A 21473-nucleotide genomic window follows, 5' to 3' on the forward strand; every position below is an offset into this window, starting at 1 on the left:
ACAGTTGTCTTCTTAATTTTTTGCCTTTAGTTCTGCAAATGGTACATATAGTTGTCTGCAGCTGTTTGATACTGAAAAAAAAAAAACCCAAAATATGCTTAACATATTTTAGATAACTTCTTCTTGTGGGATATCAGAAGAAAAATAATGAAGTATCCAATTAGGTTCCAGTACATGGGTCATCTCCTTGAAAATACAGTGAAAAATGTTTCCAGCACTGTGTTCAGAGAGCCAAATCTTTATAAATGTGCTTTCATTGGTGTGTTCTTAGCTCTTGACCAGTTTTTGGTCACCTGTCCTATCCAATCCTAATTTAGTTCCAACCACCCACTCAGCTCTGTATGAAGGATGTCTGCTTCTACAGGTATCAGTACACTCTGTGAAGTTATGCAAATGTTGTTATCAGTGCAGAGAAGAATTCATCCACTGGAAGTGTTAGAACAGAAGCTCAGCTGCTTGCTGCATTTCCTGAAAACGCCAGAAACTTGCCAAGGAAATAATTTTCCTTGATGATATTCTGTTGAACACTTTTAATGATAATTTAGCTTGGAAAGGGAGTCACTGTGTCTGTGCTCCTTTTCTGTTAGCTGTGAGAATCTGCAGGTGCTTTACACCTGGAACCTGTTGGTGAAAGTGGCTTCTCTGTGAGTCTTGTGGGCTGTTCCTGCAGCAAAAGGCACTGCTGACTGCAGACCCTGCAGCCCCAGGCTTCAGCACTAGAGACAGGTCTGTGGGGAGATGTCATAAACGTGCAGGCAGCTGGTGTTGTCCTGCTCCAGGATGGGGGCAGCCCACCATCACCTTGTTCTAGGAGGGAGCAGTCCTCAGTTACAGAATTAACAGGGAGCAGTGCCCTGGAGGGATGTGAGGGAGGAGATGGAAGAGGGGAAAAAGAAATTTGCCCTTCACATTTTCTATTCATTATAATTCTCTTTCACTTTCCTCACTTTTTTTTTTTTTTTTTCTTCCTACCTCTTCCCTTCACTTAGTCTCCTTTCATCTCCTCTTTCCAGATCTTCCTGCAATTATCTGACTTTCACCACCTCTCTGACACGTTTGAATTCTATTACAGCCACTTAGGGTGCCTCCTCACTTGCTTCTCTGCATGTTGTGCTTTTCCTCCCTCAATATCCTGCCACGGTCCAGTGATCATCTGTAATTCAGCAAATGAGAGGGAAAACAGAGGTGCTGCCTCCCTTTCTGAGCCTTGTAGCTGATATTGGTGACAATTCAGTCAGTCAAATAAAAGCCTGAGAGCTCGCTCTCAGCCTGGCTCTACTTTTGCATGTTAAAAGGGCACTTGGTGGGTATTTTTATGAAGGACACAGTAACATTACACAGTTCTGGAGAACAGAGCTGGGTTTGAGTCCCTCGGGGGCATTTATATGAAATTGGCACTTGGAGCACTCTGAGATGATCGGTTTGCTGTGCTTATGCAAAACCAGGACAAGAGCGTAGTTTCTGTAATGCTGTTAGGGGCATTAGGAAAAGGACACTCTTGATTTCTAGAGAAGTGCAGGATGTGCCTGCATTGTGTGTTTGGAGACTGAGTCAGGGAGTGGGTGCAGAAGCTCTCGTGCCTGACTCAGCCTGCGGTGGGTGTAGGATGCTGGCAGTGCAGTAGGTGAGCCTGAGCTCTCTGCACCTGCACTCAGGAGAGCTCCTGTGCATTCCTCTAGAATAGCAACTGGGGCAGAAAAAATGGAAAGTCTGCTTTTTGGCCCATGCCCACAAGCTCACCTCACACAGCCTGAATTTGAAGAGTGATTTTTATACATATATAGATATACAAGCACGTAAATGTATGCATATATATATATGTCTATATTGCTAGAGGTTTTATTTATTTTAGTGGGGAAAAAAGAAGACAAAACAGGATTTCATTCATTTTAATGAACTAATAGTGAGGAATGGTAACAATGCAGAAAATTCAAAAAATGGGGTCTGAGGGGAGGTGGGAAAGAAGCTGGTGTAGTTCAGAGGAACCTTGATGTGGAATATGTGTGTGGGGAACTGCTAGCCTGGAAAAAAATATTAATGCAGTCTCTGCAAAATAAGCAAAAACCTTTCAAGAAAGGCAAAGTAAAGATAGAAAATGCTGCAATATTATATTTTCTTCCCTTTCAGTCCTTTACATGATTCATTACTTTGATGTCTTCTGTTAGCAGAGTAAATAGACATAATATTGCTCTCCTCTCCCCCTCAGAAACAAAGGTAATTTTAAATTTATTCCAACTGAATAAAACTCAAAATGAATCAAGCAGTTCCTCCTTATAAGATATCCAAAAATCCCTTTGGAATAAAAAAAAATAAAAATCCAAACATCCAGCTAAACAAGACTGCTTTGTCCCTTTTGAAGTGTAGATGGATCTCATTCTGCAGTGCCCAGATCTGCTTGGCTGGCCCTCATTTATACTCTCTCTGGTCAGCTTAGGAGGGCCTTGAAGATTAAAAGCTTGCTGGGTGATTGACATTTCTCCAAAAGCAGGGGAGACACAAGGATACCATAATTAGAAAAATGGCTCAGCTTTAGTCCTGCACCCAACTTTCCTGTGGCTTTGTGCTGTACCATGAAGAGAGTTCATGCTCCAAGAAGCAGTAACTGGATGGTATTTCACGCTGAGGTCCCTTGTCAGGCAAGCTCAAACTCTCCAGGCAGCATCCCTGCGGTCGGGTAGATCCTCTGCTGATCAGGTTAAAAATAACCTGTGGAGCTGAATATCCTGTCTTGCCTGTCTACAGGGCTGAAGAAGTGAAAGTGGGAATAAAGAGTGCATGTGTGAGCGCACAACAATCACAAAATAAACTTGGATGCCAATGATATAAGGTTTTATAGGCTGTATTTGGATACCCTGCTTCCATGTCAGTCTCTTTCTAGGCAGATGTCTCAGTGAGCTGAGTGAGGTACTGTGACCACTGCATTTCTAAAAACTTGGGGTGCTTGTGTGTGAATGTGGTCCTTCAGAGAGTCATTTAGGTTGGAGAAAACCATTAAGAGCATCAAGTCCAGCCCTAAACCTAACACTGCCAAGCCCACCACTAAACCCTGTCCCCAGGTGCCACATCTAATAGCTCTGTTAACTGCTTCCAGGGGTGGTGACTCCACCACATCCCTGGGCAGCTGTTCCACTGCTTGAAAACTTGTTCCATGAAGAAAATTTTCCTAATATCCAATCTAAACCTCCTTTGGCACAACTTGAGGCCATTTCCTCTCACCCTGTCACTTGTTATTTGGACAATGACCTTGCTACAACCTCCTCTCAGGTAGTTGTAGAGTGTGGTAAGGTCTCCCATGTTTATTTTGTCTAAAAAGCCTTATTTTGTTAATTTAAGTGGAAAAGAAAACCTGCCTGTATAATTTAAGAAATAAGAAGACTGCAGATTAGAAACATGAGCCAGGGAGGGGGTTACAGCAGGGCTAATGTGACCTATTTTGTTTTGTTGATTTATTGAGGGGAAGGGGAAGAGAGATTAAACTACATATGTTAATTAAGCAGTTTCACACATGTTTAGTCAAAAATATTGAAATCCAAGACAGTTAAATTTGACATTAAACTTTAATAGAGAACTAAATTTGAAGCTACTCATGTCCTTACAGTTAAGCAAGCACTTAATTGCTTTCCTGGATGGGGTTCCACTAGGAGTACTGCTATTGCTGATATTTTGAATTGTTAGTTGAGAGATTTCTGTAGAAAGGAGTTTAACATCCACTGGTTTGATGAGTAGTTTCCACCCCCTGATCTATCAGATGTAGTGAAGAGAAGATCTGTTATGTACACCCAGTCAAATTCGGCTAATTTGCCTTTTCTGGGGCAAAGAAAGGGTGTATATATCACAGAATAGAATTTTCTTTGATAAATCAAAATGCTTTTGTCATTTACCTCAAGCCATGTATATGCTACAGGCAAGAAGCTGCTCTGTGTTTAATGTAAATAACAGATCTATTCTATCAAGTCCATTCCCAGTGTACTTCCTCTGACATCAGTGACTTCAGTGGATTTATTCCAGGGGTGAATTTGGCTCTTCCTGTTCTGTGTAGGTAAATCTTCAGGCAGTGCTAATTAGGAGAATGTCAACTGATTTTACCATTCCATTATGCTGGACTTTGTAAAGGTTATTTATATCATTCTACATCAGGGCCCAGTGAGAGAATATTTCTGCTGGCAGTTCATCTATTAAAATAGCTGCAAGAAAATGTAAGCACCAGAGCTAAAAATAAAACTTTGTTTCTCAGCAGAGCAAGTGACAGCCACATGCATATTTTCAAATTTTAGCATTCTCATGTTTACTAAATAGAAATCACATTGCTTTAATTATGTTAATAAACACTGCCATGTTACTGGAGTAAGTCCTGTTCAGTGGAAGCCAGATGTAAATGAACCAGTGTCTGCAAAGACTTCTCAGCAGAGGTGGTGGTTGTTTCCTATTCTTTAATGATCTGCTGGCTTTAAGACAAGTGACACAGAAGGGGTTTTCTGCTGTGTATTTACTGTTGGTAGAGTTTCTGTGTGAGCTGACTGTGACCCTTGCCTAAGATTATTAGTAGATGACCTTACATCAAAAGATAATGTTTGTGCTTACATTGTATTTTTTCAAGCACATTCTACAAACCATGAAAGGAAGCTTTTCTATTGTAAAGCATATACAACTAAGAACTGTTAAATTCAAGCTGTATTATATGAATGTTTAGCTCACTTTCAATTGTTCCAATTCAAGCATAAATCACAGCATCAGTTATGATGCTCCCTTTGCCAGTTAGTCATTAGGAAATGCTGGAGGTACATCTCAGTAACTGGCCATCATGCAGCATTGCAAAATATTTTTCAGAATGGACAGTTCATTTCAGAACAAACTCTGTAAATGTCTGGGTGTGTCACAGGCCATCAAGTCTTGGCCTTACATTCTTTTCTCAGCCTTGTGTGTTCACATGGTTTTGAGAGTGGATTAAAAAAAAAAAATGCTCTTGAGACAGCACATCATCCTTAACTGGTAAAAATTGTTTGTTTTCCAAGCTTGGACTACAAATCAGTGCTTTCTGTACTATCATTATATATCCATATTACTTCTAAAAGCAAGTAAAACGTGCCGAATAAGATCAATGCTCTCTTGGCTTGCTGCTGCCAGAACTTCTCCACTTGCTGTTTGGTGGGGCTGTTCTGTGCATGAAAAAAATGGATTCACATAAAAGGGACTCTACTCTGCTTTTATCTTCTGTATTTCTTATTTTGTAGTTGTTGTCTTACTCTGAGGTCAGAGCAGTATTTGGAGTAGCTCCAGGATGGGTTTCAGCCACGCTGGTCGCCCACAGACCCTGCTCAGTTGAGTGCAGGGACACACTGGACACCCTTTCTTTCCTTGAGCTGCCCCTCTGACAGGGAGATATGGAGTTATTTCCTTCAGGAATGTCACCACACGTACCACTGAGAGATTTTCTTACTCAAAGAGCATCCCTACATAACCTCAGGAAACCTGATGTTCCAGTACATCTACCAGCAGAAACTTTTCTGGTAAAGAGAGAACTTGTATTGGACTTTTTAGATTATTTTCCATCTCTGAACTCCCATCAGCTTCATGCTTGAGCTAGTAATAGTCTATTATAGTTTATTCAAGTGGTTACAGGGAATATTATTGCCATGGTTGTGTTTCTCAGGTACTTGGAACCACATCCTTTCATGGTGCACTCACAGTATAGTTACTGATAAACACTGACGAGCCCAGTGGCACGCTCAAGGACTTGCAGTGGCACTACTTTTCCTTGGCTTGCTTTTGGAGAGTGACAGTGATTTTCTTAGGTTACCAGCCTGTAATTCAAAGACGATTCTGCTTGCCCAGCTAATGAAGTGAGAACAGCTCTCCCCATAATGCAGCAGTCCTTTCCTGAGTAACATCCTGTCAGGAGACATTGAGGGCTGGGCATCCTTCGAAATGCCAGTCATTTTTATTTAGATGCTTCAAATTAAGAGGCATAAAGGAAATTAAACAAATATATATATAAATTTATGATAGTTGGAAAGCAGCTGGTGGATTTGTTCATGTTATTGGAGAGCTTTGGTACAGAGACAGGTAGACTAAATAGAAATCTTACCAGCATCCCCTGATAAAATCACAGGCTGACAATTCAGCCTGTCATTCTGTAGAGGACTGTGACAGAAGTGTTTTCTTTGCAGCTGAGAAGACAGAAACACATTATGAATGCTTAAGGTCGATGCAAGGAAACAGAGCCCTGCAAAACATACTTAATATAGGTTTGATTTCCTGTGGAATGTTTTCCAGATGTTCTCTCAAACAGGCCTCTAAAAAATGATGTGAGGTAATTTTTTTTAAAGGGAAAATTCTGTTTTGTGTCACAGCATCTGAGAATCACTGTTCTAATTCTTTATTGCATCACCTTGTGCTCAGGATTTTCACCATATTTTTCAAAATTGGTTTTATTACACAAAAGGTCAGTAGTATATAAATATTTATATAACCCAATTTCAAATAAATCATACTTGTTTAGAATCACATTTGAGCTTAGTAGTTTCCCTTAAACCCAAAGGAGACCTAATATATTAAATTAAAATTACTCTCATGCATGATCTTGAGTCGCTTAGAGGATTTAATTAATTTTGATAAACTATGACATTAGTGTTTTGGTGAGTTCTTTTGATTTTCTGTAGCAGATTCTGTGTAAGAAGATCTAACTGGTCTAACATGAGCAAAGGAAAAAAGATAATAATAACAGAAAATTATATAGAAATTATTTTGCTTTCCACAAAGTGCAGTAAAAGAGCATGGCTGTAGGGTATTAATTTGTTAATAGAAGAACAGAAAGAATACTGTGTTTGTACTTTTAATTCTAAAACACAGATATGCATAGGTGGAAATGCTTTTCATTTTGCATGGCTGAATTTCAGTGAGTTAGATCTCCATTTTCTGGGGTATTAAATGTCCAGGAGGCCCCTAGTAAACAAAAAGCCTGAGCAGTAACATCAATGCTGGCAAATGTGGTGGGGACATGGTACAGACAGCGAGCTGGGTCGAGTGTGGGTGCTCCTCTGGAGGGACCAGCCTTGGTGGGCTTCGTGCCTGATGCTCTGAGCAAGCATTCCTGCTGCTAGAAGGCATCTCAGTGCATCTTGTGTGGTCCCTGGTGTTTGTTCCTGTGTCTAGTTATCCCACAATCCAAACAGGCTGCCTCTGTGTAATTGGGCATTGTCCATATTTTGCTTCCAGATGAACAACACAGTTTTGAGAGGCTAGTTGAATCCAGAATCAAATATTTGCTTGGGTTTATGCTGCCAGACATTTAAAATAACAAAACAGCAGCAAAACTAGATAAAAAACAGCTTTCAGTTAGTAGCTGGTATTTGAGGTCTAAAATCCTGTACTTGTTTCTGCCAGTGTTGGAAAAGGTTTGGATCAGCTCATGTGAGAGAAACTGCCTTCAATATTTAGGTGTAGGGAGCCAAATGGCTTGCCATCACGTCCTTTTTTAACCCACCCACTCCCCAAAAGGTACAAATGCTGAGCTGGGTGTCAGGGTGCAGGGTGGGATCAGGGCTTCCTGGGGACTCCAGGACAGGCAGGACAGAACCTTTTGGGCTGGGCTCATCCCACCAGCCCAGCTCAGGAGGGGGCAGTCCCAGGCATGGGGCATCTCCCTGGGACATCAGCCCATGGACAGACCTGGCTCAGTGGGGCCCTTGGCTGGGCAGGAACATCAGTGACCTCAGGGCTTGGATGCTGACATTGTTTGAGAGGGAAGGTAGCAACCAAACACAAACCAGCCTTTTCCTTGGAAAAATTTATTGGGGCCACTGTTCAATAAATACATGGGAAAGTGACCTCTTAAATAAAATGTCAGAATTTGTAGGTGCTCACAGGTGCTCAACAATGTGTGCAGATAGCTAAGGAGGTGTAAGATTTATTAATATTACACAGCTCTAGTGTCCTTTAATGAAAAAAAGATGGATCAATGCTGCTTTACTATGTGGAGGGAGAGTCATCTCATTACAGAGCTCTTCTGAGGCTTTTTTCGTCCCACTGGTTGATGGAGTTGCATATGTGGCCTTTGCCTCGTTTTCTGTTTATGAAAAAAGAAGAAAATGAAATGCTCCTCCAACAATAAAGCCATTAGTTTGGCCACATACCAAGCCTTGCACCAGCTCTTGCATCCCAGCAGCAGCAGCACCACTCCAGCCATACGGGAGCTATTTGTAGCCAGAGCAGGACACTGCAGTTGACCCCCACGAAAGAAGAACAAGTATTTTGACTTGTTGTTTTTTTCTGTAATGGTGCCATTTATCACCGTGACACACATTCATTGACTTAGTCTGGCTTTTTTCAGTGTCGGATTTATACCTCTTTTCTGTTTTGAATATTGATGCAGCACTTCCCTTACGTGACTGCACTCCCAAATGGTGTCTAGACGCTAGAGCAGCTCTGACTAATTAGTGGAGTCACCTCAGTCTCTCAGCTCTGGCATTTACGTACTCTTCATGGTACTGCTATAAATAGGTGCCTAAACACAAGCAGCAGCGCAAGGAGAGGTGGCAGTGAGCGTGTCCAGACCTCACCTGACATCCCTGAGGTGTGGCACAGGAGCACTGTCACTCCCTGCACTCCTGTCAGGCCAGGTGGTTGCAACCACTCACTTGGACATCACAACCCACGTGTGGGCAGCAGCAGCAGAGCAGGAGACCTGAGTTCAGTGTCTTGCGTGCTGTGAACATCACCAGTGCCAAGGCAAGGCTGAGAGAGGTTTCTGTCCTTGAGGGCTCAGCCCTTGTGTACCAACAATACAGTCACAGGGAAAAAAGGAAGAGAAAACAGCACCTGCCATCCCAGTGACATGGATACTTCTTGAGGAGGAACCTGCTTCAGAGTGATGCTTTCATGATAGGTCATGATCTGCACCACATGATTTGCACCAGATCCAAACTAAAAATTGTAAAAATTTTCGGCAACTTCACAATTTTTATCATACTTTTAAATACTGCACCCATGACTAAAAGCTGAATTGACCAGCCTTGAAGAGGGAGAACTGATTAATATCAAAGATAACTTCAGGACGTCAAAGAACTTCTACAGAGCCTTGAGAACAAAAAGTAGTGAAAAACCTAATCAATGTTGTCTATGCAACGGTCTGTGCTAATATAAAATTAAATTGCTTCAAAAATTATATTCAGATTCAATACAATACTGCTATTAAAAAAGCTTATTTGTAAGCAAAATGTGAAAGTTTTGAATTATCCAACTGAGTGTTTGAAGAGCCACTATCATAAGGAAAGCAAATTAACTTTGCTTCCTTTGTATTTTTAACTGTTACAAATTATTTTACAGGTATTAATACAAAGCATTAGAGAATAGCAGGTTTGGGATTTTTTCTCTTCTGTTCAGAAAGGCTGTTTGTTGTTTGAGCAGATTTTCTTTGAATTTGCTGATGGGATTATTCTTAGTTTTCCAGCTAGTGGTATACTGAATATTTAAGGCTTTCCAGAACATCTGCAGGTTTTCCAGGGCTGAGTAGGACTAACTTAATTTGTGGGGTTTTTGCCCTGCAAAGAGATGGTTTTTTTTTTTTCTTTTTTCCTCTTCCTGGAAGGAAGATTTCTGAGTAGTATCTGTTATTTATGCAGGGAAAAGGGAACAAATCATAAATGTGGCTGTGCACAATGAGGATTTTGTGACAGAAAAAGAAATTAATAGTTCCTTTTAAATGTGGTCCTGCTACATGATATGAACAATATGAAACTGCCTGTCTCTCCCTACAGCAGTGAGATACATCTATGCACACTGCACATGTAAAACTGTGCACACTTGGAGGTACACCTGGCAAGCTCTGTTTGTTCTCTGGATAACAAAATTGCTCAGTCATGGGTTAGAAACCCTCAAGTTGCCTCCTGCTGAAGGAGCACTAAATTAACACAGTGCACATTTTTTGGTAAAACTGCTATTATCAGATTGCTCTGATTCCACATCCCTAAAAGGATTGTCTCTTTTACCCAGACAGTTCTTAACATTCATGTGCAATACTTTAGGATTAATGGTTCCCATTAGGCTAATTTGTCCTTCTCTCTAGATAAGTAGCAGTACCACTGTTTTGGTGTTTCTACTGGAAATGTTTGGGGGTTGATCTTCACTGAAAGTATTGGAGTATTTTGTGGCAGATGGAGGTCTCTGTTTTTATTTTCTGGCCTTAACTTTATGTCCAGTGCAAATGAATCCACATAAGTATCAGGTGTGGTTAACAGCTCAGGAGAGAGTGAGAGCTTGGATTGTGTGAAGTTTGGATGACTGGCTAGGGAAGGGTTGTGTGATAATGTCCAGTAATGCTCAGACCAGAGCTACCTGAACTATATTTGACTTATGAAAACTTAAATGTGCAGTGTTGTCACATCATTACTTTTTATGACCACAAAAATTCTTCAGAAATTCGCATGGAAATCAAGGTCTATGCAAAAGAGATCAGCAGAGCTATTTTTAGGCTCCTTTAAAATTTACAACAAATAAGTTCTTTAAGCAGGCTGTGTAGTAAATGACTGGTTTTATTCCACAGTTATCAGTCCTTAAAAACATTTAGAGAAGAGGAGTGTATTAAATGATCTCTGGACCAATGCACCTAATAACCTAAGGGAGAACTGGACATTTAAGAATGATGAAATGTTTGCAAGAAGTGTTTTCAGGATTATCAAGATGCTGATTGTGTAATCCATTGCTGAAAAGACTTATTTGTGGTCACATAAATAATGAAATTTAGATCCGAGGAGCTACTTTGTTTTAGAAATACAAGAATACTATTTGTGCAGAAGGCTTGCCCTTTCTACCCTGGCAGAGGTTTTTCATACTAGATAGATGTAATAGGCTCTATTCTGTTCTAAACCTGACTTCATCCAGGTATTAGTAGAATTAGAAAAATCCTTGGAAACTGTCAACTCTCTTTGTTCCCAATTGATCCAAAAGCTGGATTCAAGCCACTGTCTTAATTACTGACTGGGAGAGGAATCACTGTAGTGACAGAAGGTTTCCTTTCCCAGATTTTCTTCATGGTGCTGCAATTTATCTCTTTCCAAATCTTGAGACCCATTTCTTCTCAGACTGTCTCCTGGTAGGTACAGTATATATTCACCAGCTAAGCAGGCATTTTATGTAAATTTAGAAACATGTGTATGCATGGATGTGTAAGTATTGCTAGAAAGGTTGATTTTTTTAAAGCTATTAAAGGCAACTGGGTACAGATTTCCATCTCAAGGTTAAGTGGTTAAATAAGGCAAGAGAGGGAGAGAAAAGCTTAGGGTTGACTGTGGCTTGAAGGCAACCATGGATTTTCTGGTGTCAGTAAAGTTAGCTAGAGATGGAACTGAAATAAGGCCATGAGAACAGCTCTCATAAATTCAGGTACAGGTTGCATAGAGTTTATTTATAGGATGCTTTCTCAAACTGAGCCTCTGAACCTTTTGATGTTTGCCCATCGTTACTTTCAGGCCAATTAATGATGTGTATCCAGTCCCATTCTGGGGTAGGTAAAACAATAAAGCAAGCAAAGATAATTAGTCTCTGGAGCATGTAAACAAATAAAGTAAATCACTTGCAAATCACTTCTTTCTGCTAACTTTTGTGGGGTTGCTGCAAAACTGAAAAAGAGCATTTATATTGCAAATCTGCATAATGCTGGAGCAGTGATGAAAATTCATAGCTTATACGATTCTGATTTTGAGAGGGCTTTGCAAAGATTAAGCATCTGATCCTGAGACATTACTGTCGGTTGTCAGATGCAAAAGAACATTTTTATAACTATTTCACAGAAGAGAAAATTGAAGTAGGGAGGTGGTTTTTTTTGTTTTTTTTTTTTTTTTTAATAGATGAAGGTCTAAAAAACACTTTGTAAATAAACAAAAGTCACTACTTCAAGACTGTAAGGCTAAGATGAGCAGGGGAGTGTCTGTAGGATGTGTGACCTTCACCCACCTCATCAATGCCTGGCAAATTTCAGAGACCTGAATGGGAGCATTATGTGGCCTTAAAATCACAAATAACCAGAAGAGATCCTGTCTGTTAGTCCTTTTAATTTCCAGCACGGTAGTGATCAGCTGGTGACAATACAGCTTCACTCCTGGTCTTAAAGCACCTCCTGCATGTAATCATCATCCTCAGTCACCCCTCCTCAGTCGTGGGCTGGCTGAGGGAAGTGTGGCCACTCAGCAGCAGAACTCGATGCAGAACACACTTTCCTTTCATCTCAGCCCTGGACTCAGTGCTCTGGGGTTTGGGTAAATGTGTATTTCACAGGAGCACACAGACTCTCAGTGCCGTGGCCCTGGGGCATGGGGAGGCCAGGCCAGAGCAGGGTGAGCCCACTCTCTGGAACATGGGGCACCACCAAAGCAGCTCCTGCTTCAAGTCTTGCAATAAGAGCCTTGCTTGCTCTCTGAGTACAAACATTGGGTTTTGTGTATTCAGTAAAACAGCAGAAACTGTGTTCTGAATAAAAGACTCCAGTTAGGGTTCAGATCCAGGCAAAATGACTTCTCATATGATAAAATCAGTCTTTGTCTTTTTTTTGTGGCATGAAAATGCAGAACATTTCTTTTAGTAAAGCGCAGGCATTCCTCTGTTGCTCTGTTCCTTTTTACTGTTTCCTTACACTTTCTTGTTCCGACTTCAAAACCAGATTCTGGAAAGAGATGCGTCTTAGAAAGAGACTCTCAATGTCTGAAATGTGTCCAGTATGCATTTAAGTTAAAGAATATTAAGCCATGTCCAAAAACAGAGTGTGTAAAAGGTAAGAATGCCTTCAGGCTTGATTTTTTAAAGATACGCATTTTTCTTGCTGTTGCAGATCTCGCCTTGCAGATTTCTTCACAAACTGCCAGCCTGAGTCACGCTCTGTTAGCAGCTGTCTGAAGGAGAACTATGCTGACTGCCTGCTCGCTTACTCGGGGCTCATTGGTAAGAGGGCAGGGAAGGGTGGGGGCTTGCTCATGAGAAAAAAAGCCCCAAACTGCATTTTGGAAGGCCTGTGTGAAATAAAAACTGGAATATAATTCTGTATGATATGGTGCTAGGCCAGTTTCTCCACCTGCGTGTTTCGCCTTACAGAGATTCTTGAGGTAAGCTTGTATGTTACAAGAAAATTAGGGATGGAAGATAAGGAGAGAAAGATACTTGAATTTGAAATGTATGGCAAGATTAAAAGGCAAAGCTTATGAAGAGGGTTGAATGTAGAGGACAGAAGAGTAGGAAGTTAACAAGTGGAAGTGCAGCTTGGCTGGTATTGCAGCTGTCGCCACAAGTCTGGCTAAACACCTGAACCTGAGGTATGAAACAATAGATCAATCCAGCCTTTCATCAATTCCAGCTGCTGTTCTTTCCATGATATCCTTCTGTCCACTCTAAGTGTTTTCAGAGATGCCTGTCAGTGAGATGAGCTGAGACCAAATCTGAAATCCTCTTCCTTCCCCAATGTAGTTACTTTTGTTTGTTGTCACCTTCCTGAGTGTCAACAGGCACAAGGATGCCTTTATGGAAGCCAGATTCCACATGCCACACTCAGTATTTGATTCCTGAAAGAGAGAAATCATGTCAAGAAGCTGAATGTGTTGTAGAAATATCATAGTTGGGCAGTAAATAATAAGTGAATGTCAAAACTCTGAAACAAACAAATTTGAAAGGCCACCAGATAAGATGATTTTAAGCTTACAGCCTGCACCTGCTGCAGTGCAGCAATATCCCCTTCTGTTGGGCATGAAGGTGCCAGCTGAGGCCCTGAAGCTGATCCTGCTGTTAAATAAATGTCTCTGGAGATAAGATCAAAATGAAAATATTTCTAAAATAGGTTTGGTTTGCTGAAAAATGACTGAAAGCTATACTCAGTGGCTTATTGTTACCATTCTTATTACTCTAGCAGCTAACAAGTGAGGTAAGTCCATGTGGCAATGGGTAAAATGAGATGTGATGGCTTCAAAGGATATTCTTCTACCACTGAAGAGATTAAGACAGTATGCAAAGGGTATAACATCTGAACAGTTATGACAGACTGTCATTTGACTCTGAAACAGAGAATTGAATAGCCTTGAAATCTGATCCTGTCAATGAGATTAAGAAGTCTGGCTGCTGGCAAGGAGTAACTATTACTAACAGATACTTCTGGGTAAGAGCTGCCAAGTTCTTGCTGGACCTAGAGAATTCTGCTGGCAGTTTTGTTGGTTTTCATTTTTCAACTTGACCCCAAAGATGACCCAGTTCCTCTTGTGAGGTGTTCTTGTGTTACTGGGGATGACCATGCTGCAAAACGCTGTCACACATCAGAAATGTGGAATGGGTGCCTAAGGAGTTCAAATCAAAAGGAGATCTAGTTTTCAAAGGGAAAAATATACATTTTTCTTCCTTCATGCTAGCCCCTAGAGACATGCAAAAGAGGAACTGACTGGTGTTAGTTTATGCTTCTTAGTAGTAACTCTTTTAAATCAAGAAATTACCAAAACATTTAGTGTGCTGAAGCAGTAAATTCCTGCTTCTGACACCAGTCTGATATGAAAATGGAGTAAGGCAGAAATCAGCAGTGTAATCTTTCAAATGTCTGTTTAACAGATATATAACACAAGGAGGAGAGTTAGACTGTGGGTAAGAGGCTGCTACAGATCCATTTGTTCATCAGAGCTTCAGGATCTCCATTTAATTAAGATAAAATATTTTTCATTAAAAAAATATTATTTTGTTTAGCCATTTCATTAAATGTAGCAAAAAATTACACCTCCGCAGAGTTTTTTCAGGAAAGTGAGGCTTCTCTATGGAAGATACAGTGGATGCAGTCTGTCTTCAAATACAGGGATCTAATGCCACTGGAATTAGTGGAATTCCACCTAAAATTTATGACTTTAAATGGAAATAGAGCCAGTCACAGGTTTTGTATGAGTTGCTTTATTGATAAAATGGAGAACAGTCTGTAAAGACTGCTTTAATGTTTGCATCAGGGTGTTATGTATATAATTTTAAAGATATGTCTGCTTTACAGGAATTTGGAAAACCTCAATTCATTGCTTTAGGCTCCTTATTGTAGTATAGGGATAAGCTTTTTTTTTTTTTTTGTTAATTAGCAGAAAAATTTAAAAAATAATTAATGTAAAAGGAGACTGTGGATAGCCACGTTTAAGTCAGTGCTTTGGTTACAGCCTGGCTAAGCCATCTGGACCTTCTGCACTCCCACATGAATTAAGATTTGCTCTAAGTGCTGACTTCAAGATCTGCTTTAGCATTCACTTTCTGGTACAATTTCCCTTGTTTCGAGCAAAATCCATCCAAGTTCCCTGGTATTCCCAGGAATCCCATGAGAGTTTGTGTGAATAAGCTGGAGTTACTTTGGGCCAAAGAAACTTCAGCCCCGTGCCCCTTCTCAGAGGCTCAGCATCCATCTCCTTATTTATTCACCCTAATTTGAGCTCAACCTCTTGGCTGAATTCAGGCCAACTCTGCTTTTGTCTAAAATGTGGAAGTCTGGCTGCTGGCTTTTGAGACCATCCAGAGCCGTTTGATACCTAGAGCTCAGAAAACCAAGCATGTCCTATTTTACTGCCAGCCACCATGGTTCCTCTGATCCCTTAGTGTCCATCAGCAGAATTTCCAAGATGCCAGCTAGTGGAGATGGGGGGAAGGGAAAGGGACACACGTGGCAGGGAAGAAAGAAAATCCACCCCAGGAAACCGAGCATATAATCCGCTTGGGTTCACATCTGCCCCCGGCTGTAAATGACAGACTGATTTTCTACTAGCTGCTCTTTCAGCCACTCTGTTTTTGCTGGATGCACAGTTTGTGTGCTGTGTACACACTTTCCTTGTCCTGTCTTTCCTGTATTCATCAGCCTTAATTGTACCTTGGTATCTGTTACACTTTTAACCCTCGTCTTAACCCATTTTAATTACCTTATTACCTATTTGTGATAAGAAGGTCTTGCCTCGGTGACCTTTTTAATTTCCTCGGTACCTTTCTGGTTTTTTAACCCTTTGCTAAGCATTTGCTAATTAGAACTTTTTTCCAGACTACTATTTTCTTTCCATTTGCAAAATCCCCTTGATTTTCGCTTTCTCACACTTCTTTTCTGATCGTGTTGCAAGGCTGAAATAGTGTTCTGAACCATCACATGGATGAGGGGGAGACATTTTAATGTGTTTTCTTTTAATTTAACATCATTCCTTTTCTTATTTATCTACTGTCCAGTTTTCATTAACAATGCAAATTATATTTGCCTATTTTACTAAATTCTCTTATCTCCATTTAATGAATTTTGAACCATGCTGTTTACTCATGTACTAATCTCATGTAGAATTTGAGCAATTATTAGTGCAACTATCTGTTAAAAGCTGCAGGAAACTAAAGGTATGGGATTATAGTCAGGGTTAAGAACATCCCAAAACAAGAGAAAAGATGCTTTTTGTGAATTTCACAATGGGACCACATTCATTTTCATTCATTACTGTCTTAGACCAGCCCTAGTGCCTGTTGTCCTTTGTCTCCCACGTCACATATGAGGCAGTTTGCATGTTGATTTGTTCATTTCCCAGCACTGTCTGGTGACTGAAAAGCTATTAGACATCACTCTGTGATTTGTGTTATTTCTAATGTTCCTTTTTTTAGCCTGATGTTTGATAGCCCTTTCCCGTCTGTTATTGCAGACTGTTGGACCCTGGACCTATGGACCAAATTTTCTCTCCTAGTGTACACTTTGGGTCTCTAACATTTGTCCTTCATCTATTCCGTCTTCTTAATGACTGCTTTGATGTCAGTTTTGAGGAGATGTGATCACATTTCCTCACAATATATGACCTGTCCTAGAATTGCAAATTATCAAGTGAAGAACATATTCCCTGAAGCAGCTGGCAGCTGTTCAGGTCTGGAATACCTTCCCCTTTTTATTTAATTTTCCCCTTTTGGTCAGACAAATAAAATAAAGACTCAAACTTCTCAATCCTAGGAAAATTTTGGAATATCTGACCTGCTGGGTTAATGCATTCAATGAAACTACTGGCTTGAGCAAGTGCTCATCATACAGCAGTTTCCTGATCCAGATGAGTGATGAACAGTTGCTGTGCATCTTTCAGGACACAAAATGCCTGCTTAGGTTTCATTTCATTCTTGGTTGCCTTGAGCTGGCATATAAATGGGAGAATATTTACCCAAGAGTTTGTAGCAGAGTTAGAATGACTCTGTGGCAGGAAAGTTGTTGGCAGTGTTTAGGAAATAATCATTGTACTGAAGAAGTAATGAGACAGCAGGATTGATACTAATTTATTACCTGCAACAAACCTTCTGTACCTTGTCATTCATGCTGGTTTTTGCTCTGTTCATCACCCTAACCCACTCTGCTGGCAGGTCCCTCATGAGCACCCTGGGGTTAGCACTGCTCCAAGATGTGGTAGGGCTCCCCTCAGCATGACCAGCATTCTCCTTCCTCATGCATTTCAGAAATGTTTTTTCAGTCTGGCTGCAAACCTGGGGAGGAAGCACAGGTCTGGTTTCAGCCATTTATTTGCAGTGAGAATTAAAATGAGAAAAAACACAAGTGAGGAAGGAAAATCAGATTTTTAAGTGCAGCTCTGAGAACACAGTCCACGTGTGTTTGATTTGGCAGCAAAGCCCTTTAAAGAAGTGCTCACTTTCTCCCAACCCATCCCTCCCTCTGCCACGGTTTTCTACCTGTCAGTTCTGCTGATGCAGCTCACTGTGGGAATCCTTTTTGGAGGGAAGAGATGTGTCTTCAGTGTGTGAGTTGTGTTACAGTCTCTAAAGTGATTGCATTCAAACCGCAGAGGGTGTGAAATACAGACAGGGCTGGGTGTCAGAGGCTGAGAGGAGCCAGGAACTGTTAAGTCTGCGGGTCAGAGCCCTGCTGTGGCTCTGTGTTGTGACTCCAGCCCCAAATGCATGACTTCCCAAGGGCTGCTTGCCATCTTAGGGTGGAAGGAATGTTTGAGAGCAAAGGTTGCTCACAGTGCTGTGCTTCACTCTGGTGACAGGCACCGTGATGACACCCAACTACATCGACTCCAGCAGCCTCAGCGTGGCCCCGTGGTGCGACTGCAGCAACAGTGGCAACGACATAGATGAATGCCTGAAATTTCTGAATTTCTTCCAGGACAACATATGCCTTAGTGAGTACAAAATTAGGTGTCTTTCAATGTGTTGTAGGGTGTTTTCTGGAATTCCTTTACTGCCTAAGTGTGTTGCGACGCATCGAAGCCATCACTTTGCCCTTTGTTGAGCGTGGTTCTGTTGTAGGTGTAAAAATTAAAAGAATGAGCAAACATGCCTGATACTGTGATTTATGGCCAAGGTAGCAAACATTAGAAGCTCTCAAGAAAAAAAAAATCCAAAATCCAAAGTTTTATGGTATTGAAATATGTTTACATCACAGGTCAAATTTGGAGCCTAACAGTCAGGCAGGATCTTTACATGGAGTTGCAATACCTGAGGGTTTTCTGTATAATTGAAGAACTTCATATAAAAAAAGACATGTAGTTTAGGATATGAACGATTTGCTGTAAGTATAAATTAGATTGTGCTTGTAATTTACAGCCAATTTCATTTTTTTTAGGATATTTGATCTCAGATGCCCGGTTTTAACACAAGCCTGGATAGTAACTATTGTAAAGATTTTGTTAAATTATTGATTTTTTTTTTTTCTGTCAGACTCACTTCCAAATTAGGGACTATTACAAATTTCAGAATGGCTCAGTGGAGTCAATTTTGGCAGGTTCTCTTTTCAAATTTCCTGTCTGCCTGGAACAGCATAATTGGATGATGTGGAGTGTGCATCAGAGTTTTAATTTCAGATAAATGAGGAGACCAAAAGAGCTTGGCTTCCCTAGTCTAGCAGAGCAGAAGCTGAAAGGCTACGTGATTGTCCTCTGAAATTGCATTAGTGGGGCAAGCCCAGCAAGGGGAAGAGATTACTTCACCTGCAGGACAGTGTTGGCATAAGATCAAAAAGGCAGATATCCATACATAGCTTTGAAACTGAAAAGTTTTTAACCATCAGACTAAAGTTAAGAAATAGCACTTCCAGCAGGAGTTTTTAGGGTAAAGGTGGTTCTAAAAGTCATAGTTCATGAGTTTATGCCAAGAAGCAGACATCATTGCTTTTCTCAAAAACAGTAAATGAGCTCAGTGATCCAGACTGGCCCGTCCAACCCTACAGACTTGAGCTGATGGTAGTGCAGGGTTCAGTATTTTCATGGTCTGAAAATCCCCACTGGTAGCTTCTCAAGAGGCAGCATTGCAGTGAAACACGGAGTTCTGTGCACAAAAACCTGAATTGCTCTGTGATACACTATTTATTAAGCTTTGGAAGAATGAATCAATTACTCAAGATCATTTAACAAAAAAAAAAAGAGAGAGAAAATAGTTCAAACTTTACGAGGGGTAGAATTTAACAATAAGCCATCAGACCTTCTTCAGGTCTAATGGCTGTTGCCATTTATATCCATTGCAATACCTCATTTTTTTATTCATTCGTGAATGTATTAATTTCTAGAGTGTTACAGGTTCCTTTTAGAACATAAAGACAGAGCGATTCCTTGTCCTTTCTTTTGCCATCAGTACAAAAGCATTAATGAAGACAAATCAAAGACATTGGAGGTTACTGTGAGACAAATTATGTCATCCTAGCTGCAGGATAATGTCTTCTTCAGGAAGAAATTAAAGGTGTTTCGAGACTTTATACAAAGTTTTGTCTGTCACATAGAAGAGGAATTTTTATGAATTTTTATTTTCATTAGTGAGCCTTCCACTGCCTGGAGAAATGTCATTAAAATACTTCCCACTTCTTTTACACAATACAAATCCTTCTTTTTCTATGGTAGGAAGAAACTAGGAATTTCTTGCTAGTCTTGCTAGTTTTTTAGTATATTTCCCCTTCAAAATTGAAGATAAACCCGATATTTGGGGCATTTTCAGCAATAGTCTAGTTGAAGTTGCTCATTGCAGGGGGTTGGACTAGAAGACCTTGAGAGGTTCCTTCAACCCAAACAGTTCTGTGATTCTGTCATAGAATCATAAAATATCTCAGGTTGGAAGAGGCTCCTAAGGGTCATCGAGTATGATTGTATGGAATAATTGAAGAAGAGTAATTGTAAAGGCCACTTGTTACTTTGAAAACTGGAAGGACTGCAGGTATTTCTGTGACCATTCTTGCAACAACAGTGGAAACAAAGAGTTACTGTGATTTTAGGAAATCCTGCTTTTTATATTGCCTTATTCAGGGAAACACAAGAAAACTTATCATTTCCCTCTTCCTACTTTGTCTCCATTAATGCAGCTCATTCTGGTGCTTTTTCAAGTTCTCTTTGCATGTTGAAGTTCTGAGAACTAATATCAGAATAAAATACATCTTTTTTCAGAAGAAAATTACATGTAAATTATTTTATAAGGCAAGGAATGCCACTGAGAAGAAGTGTTAATAACTTCCACATATTAGTCCCCAGTGAAATTGTTTGATTTCTTGTACAAAGAATTTGAAATAAGAAATCCCCAAATCCTTGTTCAATCCCCAGAGACCTGATTAAGAACTGTTTTTCTATTTGTTTATAAAAAACTCCAACCAATTTACTCTTGCTATAAACACACTCTTTAATCCTGTGAAACTGTGATAAGCTTTTTAACTTTTATATTCCAAACTTTTAGTTTAACCATGTTTCCCTCACCCAATTATGCAGATTTTGATTGAAAATGGTAAGGAAAAGATTGCCTTAGTTAAACTATTTTGTAGTTATAGGCATATTAGTTTTACTACAACAAGCTGTAGAAATAAATGTTTATCCTGTTCTCTGTTTTTAGTTTGCTCTGTAACTTCACCTTCCTGAATTAGGAGATGACATTCAAACTGTATTTTAAATCTTGAAAGTAAATTTTTGAGTCTTTTGGATGGTAACAAATATGATTATGGTAAGTCCTAAAGCTTCTGTCAAGAATTACTGGAAACATTACAAAGAAGAGGCTGCACCAAATGATCATGTGACCCCAGATTTTCAGTTCATCTTTCTGATAGTTTTAAAATTGAGTTTCTTTAAATACGCATTTTAAATGTAATAATAATAATAATGGCAATAAAAAACAACTCAGTTCTGCTTTTTGCCCTTTTTTTTTAGAAATAGAAAATTGCCTGTAATTTATTTTCACAGAAAATGCAATTCAGGCCTTCGGAAATGGCACTGATGTGAACGTCTGGCAGCCAATTCTACCAGTACAGACCACTACAGCCACAACTACAACAGCTTCCAGACTTAAAAACATAGGGTCAGAGACCACCAACAATGAAATACCCTCCCACAATGATTCACCAGCATGTGCAAACCTGCAGGTAAGAGAGTTTTGTACTTCTTGTTGTGCATAAATGAAAGTTTTTCACAGATACCTGTCCAGTGGTCTCCCACTGCCTAAATTAGAATATCTGTTTATTCCCATGCTGTGGTTAGAAACTGTGTGTGTTGTGAGCTATCAGA

At 40.1% G+C, this 21473-nt stretch overlaps 1 protein-coding gene across 2 annotated transcripts in view; it reads left to right on the forward strand.

The window, feature by feature from the left end:
* GFRA1 (GDNF family receptor alpha 1) overlaps window positions 1–21473 on the forward strand; it is a 135950-nt gene that overhangs the window by 84857 nt on the left and 29620 nt on the right. For both annotated transcript variants that reach the window (XM_023929923.2, XM_023929928.2), the window contains 3 exons: window positions 12821–12930; window positions 17991–18125; window positions 21153–21331. In XM_023929923.2, the coding sequence (XP_023785691.1) occupies window positions 12821–12930; window positions 17991–18125; window positions 21153–21331 (424 nt within the window). The remainder of the gene's footprint in view (window positions 1–12820; window positions 12931–17990; window positions 18126–21152; window positions 21332–21473) is intronic.

The sequence above is a fragment of the Cyanistes caeruleus genome, chromosome 8 (genome assembly GCF_971803275.1).
Source record: "Cyanistes caeruleus chromosome 8, bCyaCae1.hap1.1, whole genome shotgun sequence".
Classification (NCBI taxonomy): Eukaryota; Metazoa; Chordata; class Aves; order Passeriformes; family Paridae; genus Cyanistes; species Cyanistes caeruleus.